Below are 13,312 nucleotides of genomic sequence, written 5' to 3' on the forward strand. Positions count from 1 at the left end.
TGCTTTCAATAATAATAATTCAATAATTGCTTTATTGGCATGACAAATGTACTGCCAAAGCATTTATAAAGTTTACATTAAAAATAACACACACACACACACATACACATAGTTTTATATTATATAGTATAATAATTAAATAAAAATAAATAAAATAAGTCAGAGTAATAAATCAGCCCTATATCACACACACACACACACACACACACACACACTATATATATATATATATATATATATATATATATTTTTTTTTTTTTTTAATTTATTTATATATATTTATAAATGTATATTTATATATATATATATATATATATATATTTATTTATATATATATTTATATATATATATATATATATATATATACATATATAATGGTGTTTTAATTAACATTTTGAAAAATCAAATAAAAACTTTAAATAATAAATGGTATCGGTATCGTAAAATTGTTTTACAAAAAGTATCGGTATCGGATCGCATTAAAATATTGTGGTATCGCCCATGTTTGATTAGGGTTGAAGCAAAACTCTTGATGCAGAAGCAGTGAACTGCGGTAAATGTTTTCTCCACACGGTGTCACCGTCTCTCCTTCACAAAGACAAGGACAAAACTTTCAGCGAAAAACCTGCTTCTGCTCTGCTTTGTCCTCATTTTGCTAACGTTCTCCTGTGTTCAATCACAGCAGCTGTGTGTCTGTTTATTTCATATATTTATTAAATATTTTTTCATGCTGATCGTTTCATTCAATGCAACTTATAGGCTGCTTCTCGTTTTTACCTGTTTTATGGATTTAAATAAAATGTTGATCATTTTTAAACCCTGCTGAAAAATCCAGCCTAAACCAGCCTAGGATGGTTGGCTGGTTTTAGCTGGTCGACCAGGCTGGTTTTAGAGGGGTTTTGGCCACTTCCATGCTGGTTTCCAGCCATTTCCAGCCTGGTTTTAGCTGGTCAGGCTGGGAGATGACCAGCTAAAACCAGCTTGACCAGCCTAGCCAAGCTGGGAGTCCAGCCAAAACCAGTTATATCCAGCTTAAACCAGGCTGGTCAAGCTGGTTTTAGCTGGATTTGGCTGGTCATTTTCCAGCCTGACCAGCTAAGACCAGGCTGGAAATGGCTGGAAACCAGCCTGAAAATGGCCAAAACCCCTCTAAAACCAGCCTGGTCAACCAGCTAAAACCAGTCAACCAGCCTAGGCTGGTTTAAGCTGGATTTTTCAGCAGGGAATGCTTTGAAACAGACAGAAACTTTGACAAAATCTACATTTGTGCATATAAAACTTTACAGTCAACATGTTGCCAAATATAGCATCTGACAAATGACTGATGTAAAACAACCAGCAGGTTCCCGCAATGCCCACTGCTATTAAATGCCAAACTGGTAAACAGAAAACAGAACAACATAAGCAATAAGAATGATTACTTGTGCAAGAAACATGCTCATAACATGTTAATTCGAGATATAATATGCTAACGACATTGTAATTCAGGCTAGAAATGTTAAATCATGCTAGGAACATGCTTGCAACAATCTGATTCTTTCCAGCGACAAGTTAATAAATGCTAAAAAAAAATGATAGCAACATGCTAATTCTTGTTATTGGTATCTTAGAAACATGCTAATTCACATTAAAGCATTCTAATGCTATCAATCTGCTAACATGATAGAAACAAGTCATGCTAGAAATATAAAAGTGATATGCTAATTCACATTAAAGCCTTCTTATTCATGTTAACAATCTGCTAACAAGACAGAAACAAGTTAAGTCATGCTAGAAACATGATAGCGACATGCTAATTCACATTAAAGCCTTCTATTTCATGTTAACAATCTGCTAACATGACAGAAACAAGTTAAATCATGCTAGAAACATGTTAGCTACATGCTAATTCTTGTTAGAAACATGACAGCAATGTGCCAATTCACGTAAAACATACTATAGACCAGGGGTGTACAAACTCGGTCCTGGAGGGCTGGTGTCCTGCAGATTTTAGCTCCAACTTGCCTCAACACACCTGGAAAGATGTTTCTAGAAAGTTTCTTAATTAGCTAGCCCAGGTGTGTCTGATTGGGGTTGGAACTAAACCTTGCAGGACACCGGCCCTAAAGGACTGAGTTTGGACACCCGTGCTATAGACCAGGGATCACCAAATTTGTTCCTGGAGGTCCGGTGTTCTGCAGATTTTAGCTCCAACCCTAATCAGACACACCTGAACAAGCCAATCAAGATCTTACTAGGTATACTTAAAACACCCAGGCAGGTGTGTTGAGGCAAACCCTGAGCTAAACCCTGCAGCGCACCGGACCTCCAGGAACGAGTTTGGTGACCCCTGATCTATAGACTATAGAATACACACCTTAAATACCTTAAGGGGACTTTGAATCTGCTGGATTCTCATCTAATTAGCATTTTAACACAACAAACCTGCTGAAAAATCCAGCTTAAACCAGCTTAGGCTGGTTGGCTGGTTTTAGCTGGTCAACCAGCCTGGTTTTAGAGGGGTTTTGGCCATTTCCAGCCTGGTCTTAGCTGGTTAGGCTGGGAGATGACCAGCTAAAATCAGCTTGACCAGCCTATCAGGCTGGGAGCCCAGCCAAAACCAGCTATGTCCAGCTTAAACCAGGCTGGTCAAGCTGGTTTTAGCTGGATTTAGCTGGTCATTTTCCAGCCTGACCAGCTAAGACCAGGCTGGAAATCAGCCTGGAAGTGGCCAAAACCCCTCTGAAACCAGCCTGGTCGACCAGCTAAAACCAGCCAACCAGCCTAGGCTGGTTTAAGCTGGATAATTTAAATTAGCGTTCATACTGAAACTGATATCAGTGCTAAATATTTTGTTCAAGATGTGGTCACAGCCTTGGTCTAAAATGAAAACCCAACCACTAATCTTTATTTATAGCTATTTTTATTGACTTTAATGTACAAACATGATTTTGAATATAATATAATACACGATCAGAAGGCACAGCATGGAAGTGTTGCAGTGCACGTTGAAGCGATCAGAGCATGAAGTCACATTTATCTCAATCTGAAGCACATATTGGCTTTGTTTGTGTCTGTAAGCGAATGCAGACTCGTTCACGGCACATACAAAAGGCATTCATAGGAGTTTTCACAGTTACTAATGAGTCACGGATCAATCTTGGCTCGTCATTGTAAAGATGCTGCGTTTAGAACTCTTCGTTCTGCGTGGAAATGGAAATACAACCCGAGAGAAACCCAAAAGCCAAGTTTTTATACGTTATAAGCATTTATGCTGCATTCAACATCCATTTACGCTTAAATATATTCAGATTCCCTCTTCAACAGCATGCAGGTAGACTTCTCATAAGTTAATTCAGAAAATAAACAGTGATTTCACCACACAATGATTCAGAGCGAAGTCTACACGAAGCATAAACGTGAAGAAGTCTGTTATAATACGATAAAGCTAATGAATGCACTTTTATGGACTGCCCTTTGTAAACATCAGCAGTCGATGGGTTATTAATGACTATTGTTCAGGATGTCGATCCTTATGCCAAAGTGCAGTGTGCATATCATTTACAATTGAACTTTATGGCTGATTTTTGGTTTAATTAATACATTAAAGTCAGTCATGGACTGATGAAAGACATACAAATATATGTATATGTACATAAAGAGACTTCCAGGATAAGAAGTTTTGCATCTCAAAAGACAAAAATCTCATACCCTGCTGAAAAAAACAAGCTGATTGGCTTGTTTTAGCTGGTCGACCGGCCTGGATTTAGAGCGGTTTTGGCCATTTTCAGACTGCTTTCAGACATTTCCAGCCTGGTCTTATAATCAGCTAAAACCAGCTTGACCAGCCTAGCCAGGGTGGGAGACCAGTTAAAACTAGCTACATTTGAAGTCAGAATTATTAGCCCCCTTTTTAGTTATTATTTTTTATTAATTTAAAAAATGTATGATAATCATTATTATTATATATATATATATATATATATATATATATATATATATATATATATATATATATATATATATATATATATAATTTTTTATGAAATTTTTTATCAATTAAAAAATATTTTTTAATTCCCAAATGATGTTTAACAGAGCAAGGAAATTTTCACAGGATGTCTGATAATATTTTTTCCTCTGTAGAAAGTCTTATTTGTTTTATTTAGGCTAGAATAAAAGCAATTTTAATTTATTAAAAACAATTTTAAGGACAAAATAATAAGCCCCTTTAAGCTATATATTTTTTGATAGTGTACAGAACAAACCATAGTTATATAATAACTTGCCTAATTACCCTAACCTGCCTTGTTATCCTAGTTAAGCCTTTAAATGTCACTTTAAGCTGTATAGAAGTGTCTTAAAAATATCTACTCAAATATTATGTGCTGTCATCATGACAAAGAGAAAATAAATCAGTTATTAGAGGTGAGTTATTAAAACTATTATGTTTAGTAATGTGTTGATAAAAATCTGCTCTCCGTTAAACAGGAAATGAGGGGAAAAAATAAACAGGGGGTTAATAATTCTGACTTCAACTGTATGTCCATCTTAAACCAGGCTGGTCAAGCTGGTTTTAGCTCGTCATTTTCCAGCCTGACCAACTAAGACCATGCAGAAACAAGCCTGGAAATTTTCTAAAACCCCTCTAAAACCAGCTTAGGCTGGTTTAAGCCGTTTATTTCAGCAGGGTAATAATCAATGCAAAAATAATATATATTTAACCCATCCCACACTAAATGTATACATGTTTTTATTCACATTTTAACTATTATTATAAAAGGATTGAAGTACATTTCGGTTGTGATAAAAAAAAATAAAACTTGAAAAGTTTTTAAAACATTTTTCCTCACAATTTTGAGTTATTATAAGTCAAACGTTGCAAAAAATACATTGTTAACTCCAGAAATTATGTTTATAAGCTCTGTAGGGATTTGAGATTCATAATTCTGCATCTTTTATTTCAGGTTTTTCACAGATTTAGGACTTTTTATCTACACTACCTGACAAAAGTCCTGTCACCTATGCAGGTTTTATTAACAACATATAATAACTTGACTTCTAGTTTATCATTTGTTATCAGAAGAGGCTTATATATATATATATATATATATATATATATATATAAGGCCTCTAGATTACACTTATTTTACCACAATAAAATCATGCCTTGATTTTTTTATTTTTTTTTATTTAGGACAGTAAGGTCTGACTTTGCTTAGACAAAACACTCTTGCAGGACTCCCAGAGTTCATCAAGATTTTTTGGATTCATCTTCAATGCCTCCTCTTTCATCTTACCCCAGAAGTGCTCAATAATGTTCATGTCTTGTGACTGGGCTGGCCAATCCTGAAGCACCTTGACCTTCTTCGCTTTCAGGAGCTTTGATGTGGAGGCTGAAGTATGAGAGGGAGCGCTATCCTGCTGGAGAATTGTCCCTCTCCTGTGGTTTGTAATGTAATGGGCAGCACAAATGTCTTGATACCTCAGGCTGTTGATGTTGCAGATCTCTCACACTCCCCCATACTGAATGTAACCCCAAACCATGACTTTTCTGACTGATTTCTGTGAGGATCTTGGGTCCATGCCGGTTCTAGTAGGTCTTCTGCAGTATTTGTGATGATTGTCATGCAGCTCAACAGAATTCATCAGGAAAAATCGACCTTCTGCCACTTTTCCAAATGATCAACTAGAAGTCAAGTTGTTATTTGTTGCTTCTACAACTGGGATGGACGACAAGACTTTTGTCAGGTAGTGTAGATTACTTTCAGTAATTCTGCATGTTCTGCAATAATTTTATTATATTATATATTATATAATATTATATATTACAATATTATATTTGAAACATAAAAAAAACAGAAATATGTCTGTCTTGAGATTAAAATTATATAAAAGAAATTATTTAAATATTTATTTTTGCAATTTTGACTCTCAATCGCTCAATTCTGAATTCATAGGCTCTCAGAATTCTGATTTATTTCTTGCAATTCAGACTTTCCCACTATCACTAGACTCAAGATTCTTTCAATTCTGGCACTAAAAGTCAGAACTGGAAGAAATACATTAATATTTGTAATTATTTATTTTAGATTTAATAAATTCGACAGCAGAAACATGACAACTCCCATGTAAAAGAGACCCGGTTGAGCCGGTAATAGCTGAAGTAGATCAGGATCTGCTGGCGGTTTGAGTATTGCGTGATGATTTGGTGTTTCTACACAGGCAGTCGAACAGAAACAGCAGGACGTCTGATGTCCAGTAGTGGACTGTTGATTCAGATGTCTGCCCGTTCAGCAGGTCCAGGCGGTGTTTTTTTTTTTTAGAAAGTGCAAAAGAGAGATACTGAATGGGTCTTCAGAGAAAACGTCACAGCGTCAAAAAAAAAAAAAACATTGGCTGTTCACAGAATCAAGTGTGCAGAAGAGCACGAGGAAACTGTACATTAGATTTTACAATAATCCAGTCTGTCAGTACTGTATGTGTGACTGGATTTGCTGTGGTGAAAGCAGTCACAGATGAATGAGGTAGTCAGGTGTGTGTCGTCCCGTCACCGAATCAGGCTGGAGATACGGATTACTGATGGAAAAAACACACAAACGAGAAATGATATTCAGATCTCAATGCATCACGCAAAACTTCAACAATTTGTGCCTGGCATGATTTCCGCTTATCAAACGACATTTAACACCTCATAACTAAAAAAAAAAAGGATATAATGTGCACTGTTAATCAACAGTTTCTGTTTATTTACGGTTGTGAATTGCATTATGGGACGTTGATCTCTGCTCTGTCGACTTCTGATGTTGAAAATTGAACTCTACAGTTTAACAAAGTGACTTTTATTGACGTTCTAGTAGCTTGAAACAATATAACGTATGAGAGAAAATCCATATTTACACTCGCCGGCCACTTTATTAGGTACAACTGCTTGTTAACACAAATGTCTAATCAGCCAATCGCATGGCAGCAACTCAATGCATTTAGGCATGTAGACATGGTCAAGACGAACTGCGGCAGTTCACACTGAGCATCAGAATGGGGGTGATTTAAGTGACTTTGAACGTGGCATGGCTTTTGGTGCCAGACTGGTCTGAGTATTTCAGAAACTGCTGATCTACTGGGATTTTCACGCACAACCATCTCTAGGGTTTACTGAGAATGGTCTGAAAAAGAGGAAATATTCAGTGAGCGGCAGTTCTGTGGATACAAAACCTTGTTGATGTCAGAGGTCAGAGGAGAATGGCCAGACTGGTTCCAGCTGATAAAAAGGCAACAGTAACTCAAATAAGCACTCGTTACAACCGAGGTCTGCAGAAGAGCATCTCTGAACACACAACACGTCCAACCTTGAGGCGGATGGGCTACAGCAGCAGAAGACCACACCGGGTGCCGCTCCTGTCAGCTAAGAACAGGAAACTGAGGCTACAATTCACACAGACTCACCAAAACTGGACAATAGAAGATTGGAGAAACGCTGTCTGCTCTGATGAGTCTCCATTTCTGCTGCCACATTCAGATGGTCGGCTCAGATTTTGGTGTCAACAACATGAAAGCATGGATCCATCCTGCCTTGTATCAGCGGTTCAGGCTGGTGGTGTAATGGTGTGGGGGATATTTTCTTGGCACACTTTGGGCCTATTAGTACCAATTGAGCATCATGTCAACACCACAGCCTACTTGAGTATTGCTGCTGACCACGTCCATCCCTTTATGACCACAGTGTGCTCATCTTCTGATGGCTGCTTCCAGCAGGATAATGCACCATGTCATGAAGCGTGAATCATCTCAGACTGGTTTCTTGAACATGACAATGAGTTCACTGTACTCAAATGGCCTCCACGATCACCAGATCTCAATCCAATAGAGCACCTTAGGGATGTGGTGGTACGGAAGATTGGCATCTTGCATGTGCAGCCGACAAATCTACATCAACTGCGTGATGCTACCATGTCAATATAGAGCAAAATCTCTGAGGAATATTTCCAGCAGCTTGCTGAATCTATGCCACGAAGGATTAAGGCAGTTCTGAAGGCAAAAGGGAGTCCAACAAGCTACTAGTAAGGTGTACCTAATAAAGTGGCCGGTGAGTGTATATGCTTATTTTTTACGCCACTGTTTGGCGCCATCTTGTGTTTAATAAGTAGGTTTAGTGACGGCTCCATTCAGCTGTTTTGCATTTAATGAAGGAGTTACTAAATTATTACGTCTCAGATCAATGTTTTGTCTGTTTGGCTTGTGGTAAATAGTCGTGTAAATGTGGGATGAATTACACCCCGCCTCTTGTTTTTGCAGAATTAAGGCCTTCAGTCTTATACAACAGCTGCTGATAACCTTTCAGGCTTTAATCTGCTAAGGGTTTAAAACAAAAAACAAAGAATGGACCCTTGAAATCCTTGAAAGTTTTGAATATTTAGATTTATTTTTTTTAAACGCATGTATATGTAAATGTATTTACGTTTGTATTACATCATCTACCAACTATGCTGAGCTCTGCTACTGAGAAACCCGGAAATGTGAAAAGGGTCCATACCATTCTGGTGAAATCAGCAGCGAAAGTGACTCCTTTAGTGTGCCGTGAGCCCTCCTGTGAACTGCTGCTGCTGTCGCCGCTAAGAGAGTTCTTCCTCATGATGCCTGAGGAGTAAAAAAACACGCTCAGCATCTGCTCTTTCCAGCTCTAAATAACAATGACAAATACGTCTAAAGCTTTTAATCATACTGGTTATGATAATTAAGTTCATAATTAAGATTTAAAATAAGGTAACATTCGTTAAAGGGATAGTTCACCCAAAAATGAACATTCTGTCATCATTTACTCAGCCTTGCAAACCTGCTTGACTTTGGTTTTTCTGTTAAACACAAAAGAAGATAACTTGAAGAAAGCTGGTAGCCTGTAACCATTGACTTCCATAGTATTTGTTTTTATTTTTTTACTATAGAAGTGAATGGTTACCGGTTTTCAGCATTCTTTAAAATATCTTCTTTAGCATTTAACAAAAGAAAAAGATTTGTAACCACTTGAGGAAGAGTAAATAATAATTTAATTTTAATTTTTGAGTGAACTATCCTCTTAAAACTTGCAACTTAAAATGAAAAATACAATGTCATGAAAGTCAATGGTTACCAGTTTTCAACATTCTTCAAAATATCTTCTTTTTCTTTAGTATCTTTGTCTTTTTTCTTTTGTTGAACGTAAAAAATATATATTTGAAGAATGCTGAAAACTGGTAACCATTGACTTCCATTGCATTTAATTTTCCTGCTATGCAAGTCAAATACTATGGAAGTCAATGGTTACCGGTTTCCAACATTCTTAAAAATTTGTTCTTTTGTGTGGTCAACAAACGAAAGAAACTTAAACAAATTTGTACCACTTTAGGGAGAGAAAATATTTTTGTGTGAATATCCCTTTAAAATATGCTACTTAAAATGAAAAATAAAATGTCACTGAAGTTAACATTTATCAAAAAATCTTCTTTTTTCCTTTTTTTTAAATAATATCTTTATCTTCTTAGTTTTGTTGAACATTAAAAATACATTTTGAGGAATGCTGAAAACAGTAACCATTTACTTCCATAGCATTTGATTTTCCTACTATGCAAATCAATGGTTACTGATTTCCAACATTTTTCAAAGTATCTTCTTTTTTATCCTTTCATTTAATATCTTTATCTTCTTTCTTTTGCTGAACTCTAAAATATATATATTTTGATGAATGCTGAAAATCGGTAACCATTGACTTCCATTGTATTTGATTTTCCTATTATGCAAGTCAAATACTATTGAAGTCAATGGTTACCGATTTCCAACATTCTTTAAAATATCTTCCTATGTGTTCAACAGAGGGAAGAAACTCATACAATTTGTTACCACATGATGAGAGAGTAAATAGTGTGTAAATTTTTATTTTGGGGGTTTATCCCCTTAACTATGAATCTTAAAATGAACAATGAACAATACTTCTAAAGCATTTCTTAATCTTCAAGAGATTTGTAACAAATAATTTGATCAAAAAAAAAAGATTGATAAAAGATATTTTGAATAATGATGAAAACCAGTAACCACTGACTTTTATAGTAAGAAAATTAAATAATATGGAAGTCAATGGTTACCGGTTTCCAACAGTCTTCAAATATTTTTTTTCTCTCTTTTTTTCTTTAATTTCTTTATCTTCTTTCTTTTGTTGAACACTAAAAAAGATATTTTGAGGAATGCTGAAAACCGGTAACCATTGACTTCCATAGTAGGAAAATCAAATCCTCTGGAAATCAATGGTTACCGTTTTCCAACATTCCTCAAAATATCTTCTTTTGTGTTAAGTTAGGTTTTATAGGGAGAATTAATCCATTAAAAACATCAATAATAAACCTCAAATAATGTTGAACCTGTTAAAGGGAGGATGTCGAGCCTCTGGAGGCTGTTCCTGCGAGATGACGGAAAGTTTCCTCCTTTAGACAGTCTGCGCTGGCGGCTGGACAGCATCGCTGCTGGAGACACGATACACGGAGGAGGAACCTTGCCCATCTTTGCATACAGCTCCTCAATCTCTCGCTTCTGCACCGTCTGCAGAGACTGAACCTCACACAGGTGCCTAACACACACACAACAGAAGTTTCACAGCAATAAGCATCACTAAAGCACTGGAATCATGGCTCTTCAACAAGACTGGGAGAAGACGATTTGATAAAAATCTTTATCTTTATTCTCAAGTGTGCAGTTCTTTGCTGGAAATAAGGTCGAAATTATATTAAAATGAGTCCTTTCAGAATTATTGATACCACAGCAATAAATAATACTAGATTAACTAATCGCAATATTTCTCAAACAATTACTGACAAAATGCAAGTAGTATAAGGTTGAAGTCAGAACTGTTAGCCCTCCTGTTAAATTTAATATATTTTTCTGTTTAACACATTTCTAAACATTACAGTTTTAATAACTAATTTCTAATAACTGATTTATAATATTTTACTAGACAATTTCAGGGTACTTTCAGCTCAAATTGACATTTAAAGTCTTAACTCGGTTAATTAGGTGGGTTGGAGTAATTCGGCAAATCATTTAACAATGAATAACAAGGTTTTGTTCTGTAGATAATCAAAAAATAAAATTGCTTAAATAATATTAACTCTGCTTTAAATTGCTTAATAATATATTATAATAATATAATATTATATATATATATATTTATATATATATATATATATATATATATATATATATATATATATATATATATATATATATATATATATATATATATATATATATAATATTGACCTTAAAATGGTTTTTTAAAAAAATTAAACTGCTTTTATTCTAGCCAAAATAAAAAAGATAAGACTTTCTCCAGAAGAAATAATATTAAAGGAAATTCTAAAAAATACATTTTTGAAAAAGAATCTGTACACTACCGGTCAAAAGTTTTCAGATTTCAGATTTTAAAACGTTTTAAAATTAGCTTCTTCTGCTCACCAAGGCTGCATTTATTGAATCAAAAATACAGTACACATTGTAATATTGTGAAATATTATTGCACTATAAAATAACTGTTCAAAAGTAGCTTATCATTTAACTTAATCGTTTCTTCCAGTTTTCAGCTTCATTACTCCAGTCTTCAGTCACATGATCCTTCAGAAATCACTCTAATATGTATTATTGTTATTATTATTATTATTATTATTATTATTATTATTATTATTATTAATAGTAACAGTAGCTAAGTGGCAGGCAGGGGCGGGAACAGCTTACCTTGGTTCTGGCAGGCGCGAGTTCCCTCGAGTTCCCTCCCGCCCGTCACAGCATCTAACAAAGGGGCGGGGTGCGTGGTGACGTCACCAGCATCCCCGCCCCTTTGTTTACACGGCGATTGGGGAATGCCAGTGACCGCTGTGTAAGGATAGAATCAGCGGAGCGGGGAGCGCTCTCTTTCCCCGCTCCGCTGATTCTGTCAGTGTACAGCGGTCGGCGCGGGCCACAAAATATTGCACTGAGGGCCGCAAATGGCCCGCGGGCCGCGAGTTTGAGACCTCTGGCTTAGACTGACCAAGAGGCGACACTCAATAGAACGTTCCATTGCGACAGCAGCGGCCAGCAGCAGCCCTGGATTCCGCCATTTTGGAGTGAAAGTGATCGGCCGTCCATTGGATCTCATTACTGTCGCGATGGCAAGCAGCTGCTTTGTTTTTTATTTATTTATTTAAAAAGCGCATTAAAGCTGGGATACAACCTGGAAGATGACAATACAACACTTATTATCACAATCATCAGCACTTTTAATAGTTTATTTTACTGACTTATAATATGCTGTAGTTCTATGGGGTATGTGCTGAAGCATGCTAATGGGACTTTTAATTTGCCAGTAACCTGGGTTAAGCGCTTCCAGCGAATTGAATGCCAATGCAAAATCCAGTGCGTTTAAGGTATGTTTTCTTTAAAAATCAGCGATCTCCACTAGCTGAGTTATATCCGATTTAAAGTGGGTCTCAGATTGTACATGAAGCACTGCATTAAATTACATTTCCCCCGCCATCTCTTTATAATATGAGCATTTATTTTACCTCAGTATATTCAATGGAACTTCTGCGTTAGCCTGCCGATTCTGACGGGCACGTGCGAGTAAACCGCTTTTTGTCTCGTTTTACGCTTGAGCAACTAAATAAATGCTAAAGTTTATTTAACTGAATGTATTTTAATGACATTACAACATCGATGCTGTATAAGGAACCGTATAAAATGGAAAAAAGTTCACAATAACCGGTCACCGGAAGTGTATCAGCATGGGAACAGCACTAGCTCGGCATATACCCTATTGGGAGTTTTCATTCCAAAATGGCCGCCGCGCCCTCTAGTGGCTGTTTCCCAAATTACACTAGAGTGTCGCCTCTTGGTCATTCTAAGCTCTTTGCCGTAGCCTAACAGCAATATTCAAGTTCAATTCAATTCAAGTTTATTTGTACAGCGCTTTCACAATAATTATTGCTTCCAAGCAGCTTTACAAAAGGTGCACATTATTGCGTTATGAACAAAACTCAGAAAACCATAACTTCATTAGTCACTGATAACTTTAAGCAATTATGTAAGAACTAAAAGCATTTAACAGTTAAAGTTATAATACAGAGTTGAAGTCAGAATTATAATGACTCGTGATTTTGTTTTCTTTTTTTTAAATATTTCCCAAATGATGTTTAACAGATTCAGGAATTTTTCACAGTATGTCTGATAATATTTTTTCTTCTGGAGAAAGTTTTATTTGTTTAATTTCCACTAGAATAAAAGCAGTTTTAAATTTTTTTTAAACCATTTTCAGGTCAATATTATTAGCCTTTAA

The 13,312-nt window shown here is 35.9% G+C and overlaps 1 protein-coding gene and 1 long non-coding RNA gene across 5 annotated transcripts in view; both read right to left on the reverse strand.

Moving 5' to 3' along the window:
- Window positions 1-2,885: 2,885 nt before the first annotated feature.
- On the reverse strand, window positions 2,886-5,060 carry LOC141376737 (uncharacterized). The gene is made up of 2 exons (XR_012387782.1): window positions 4,585-5,060; window positions 2,886-3,828 (listed from the first exon to the last, which is right to left on the reverse strand). It is a non-coding gene; the product is annotated as an uncharacterized lncRNA (long non-coding RNA).
- Window positions 5,061-5,592: 532 nt separating this feature from the next.
- wnk4a (WNK lysine deficient protein kinase 4a) overlaps window positions 5,593-13,312 on the reverse strand; it is a 128,708-nt gene continuing 120,988 nt past the window's right edge. For all 4 annotated transcript variants that reach the window (XR_012387779.1, XR_012387778.1, XM_021480207.3 and 1 more), the window contains exons 19-21: window positions 10,368-10,573; window positions 8,513-8,616; window positions 5,593-6,558 (exon numbers count right to left, since the gene is read on the reverse strand). Coding sequence is in view for 2 of the 4 variants with exons in the window: in XM_021480207.3 (XP_021335882.2) it covers window positions 6,556-6,558; window positions 8,513-8,616; window positions 10,368-10,573 (313 nt within the window). In the remaining 2 variants the exon portion in view is untranslated. The remainder of the gene's footprint in view (window positions 6,559-8,512; window positions 8,617-10,367; window positions 10,574-13,312) is intronic.

Source organism: Danio rerio, chromosome 12 (assembly GCF_049306965.1).
Source record: "Danio rerio strain Tuebingen ecotype United States chromosome 12, GRCz12tu, whole genome shotgun sequence".
NCBI classification, from domain to species: domain Eukaryota; kingdom Metazoa; phylum Chordata; class Actinopteri; order Cypriniformes; family Danionidae; genus Danio; species Danio rerio.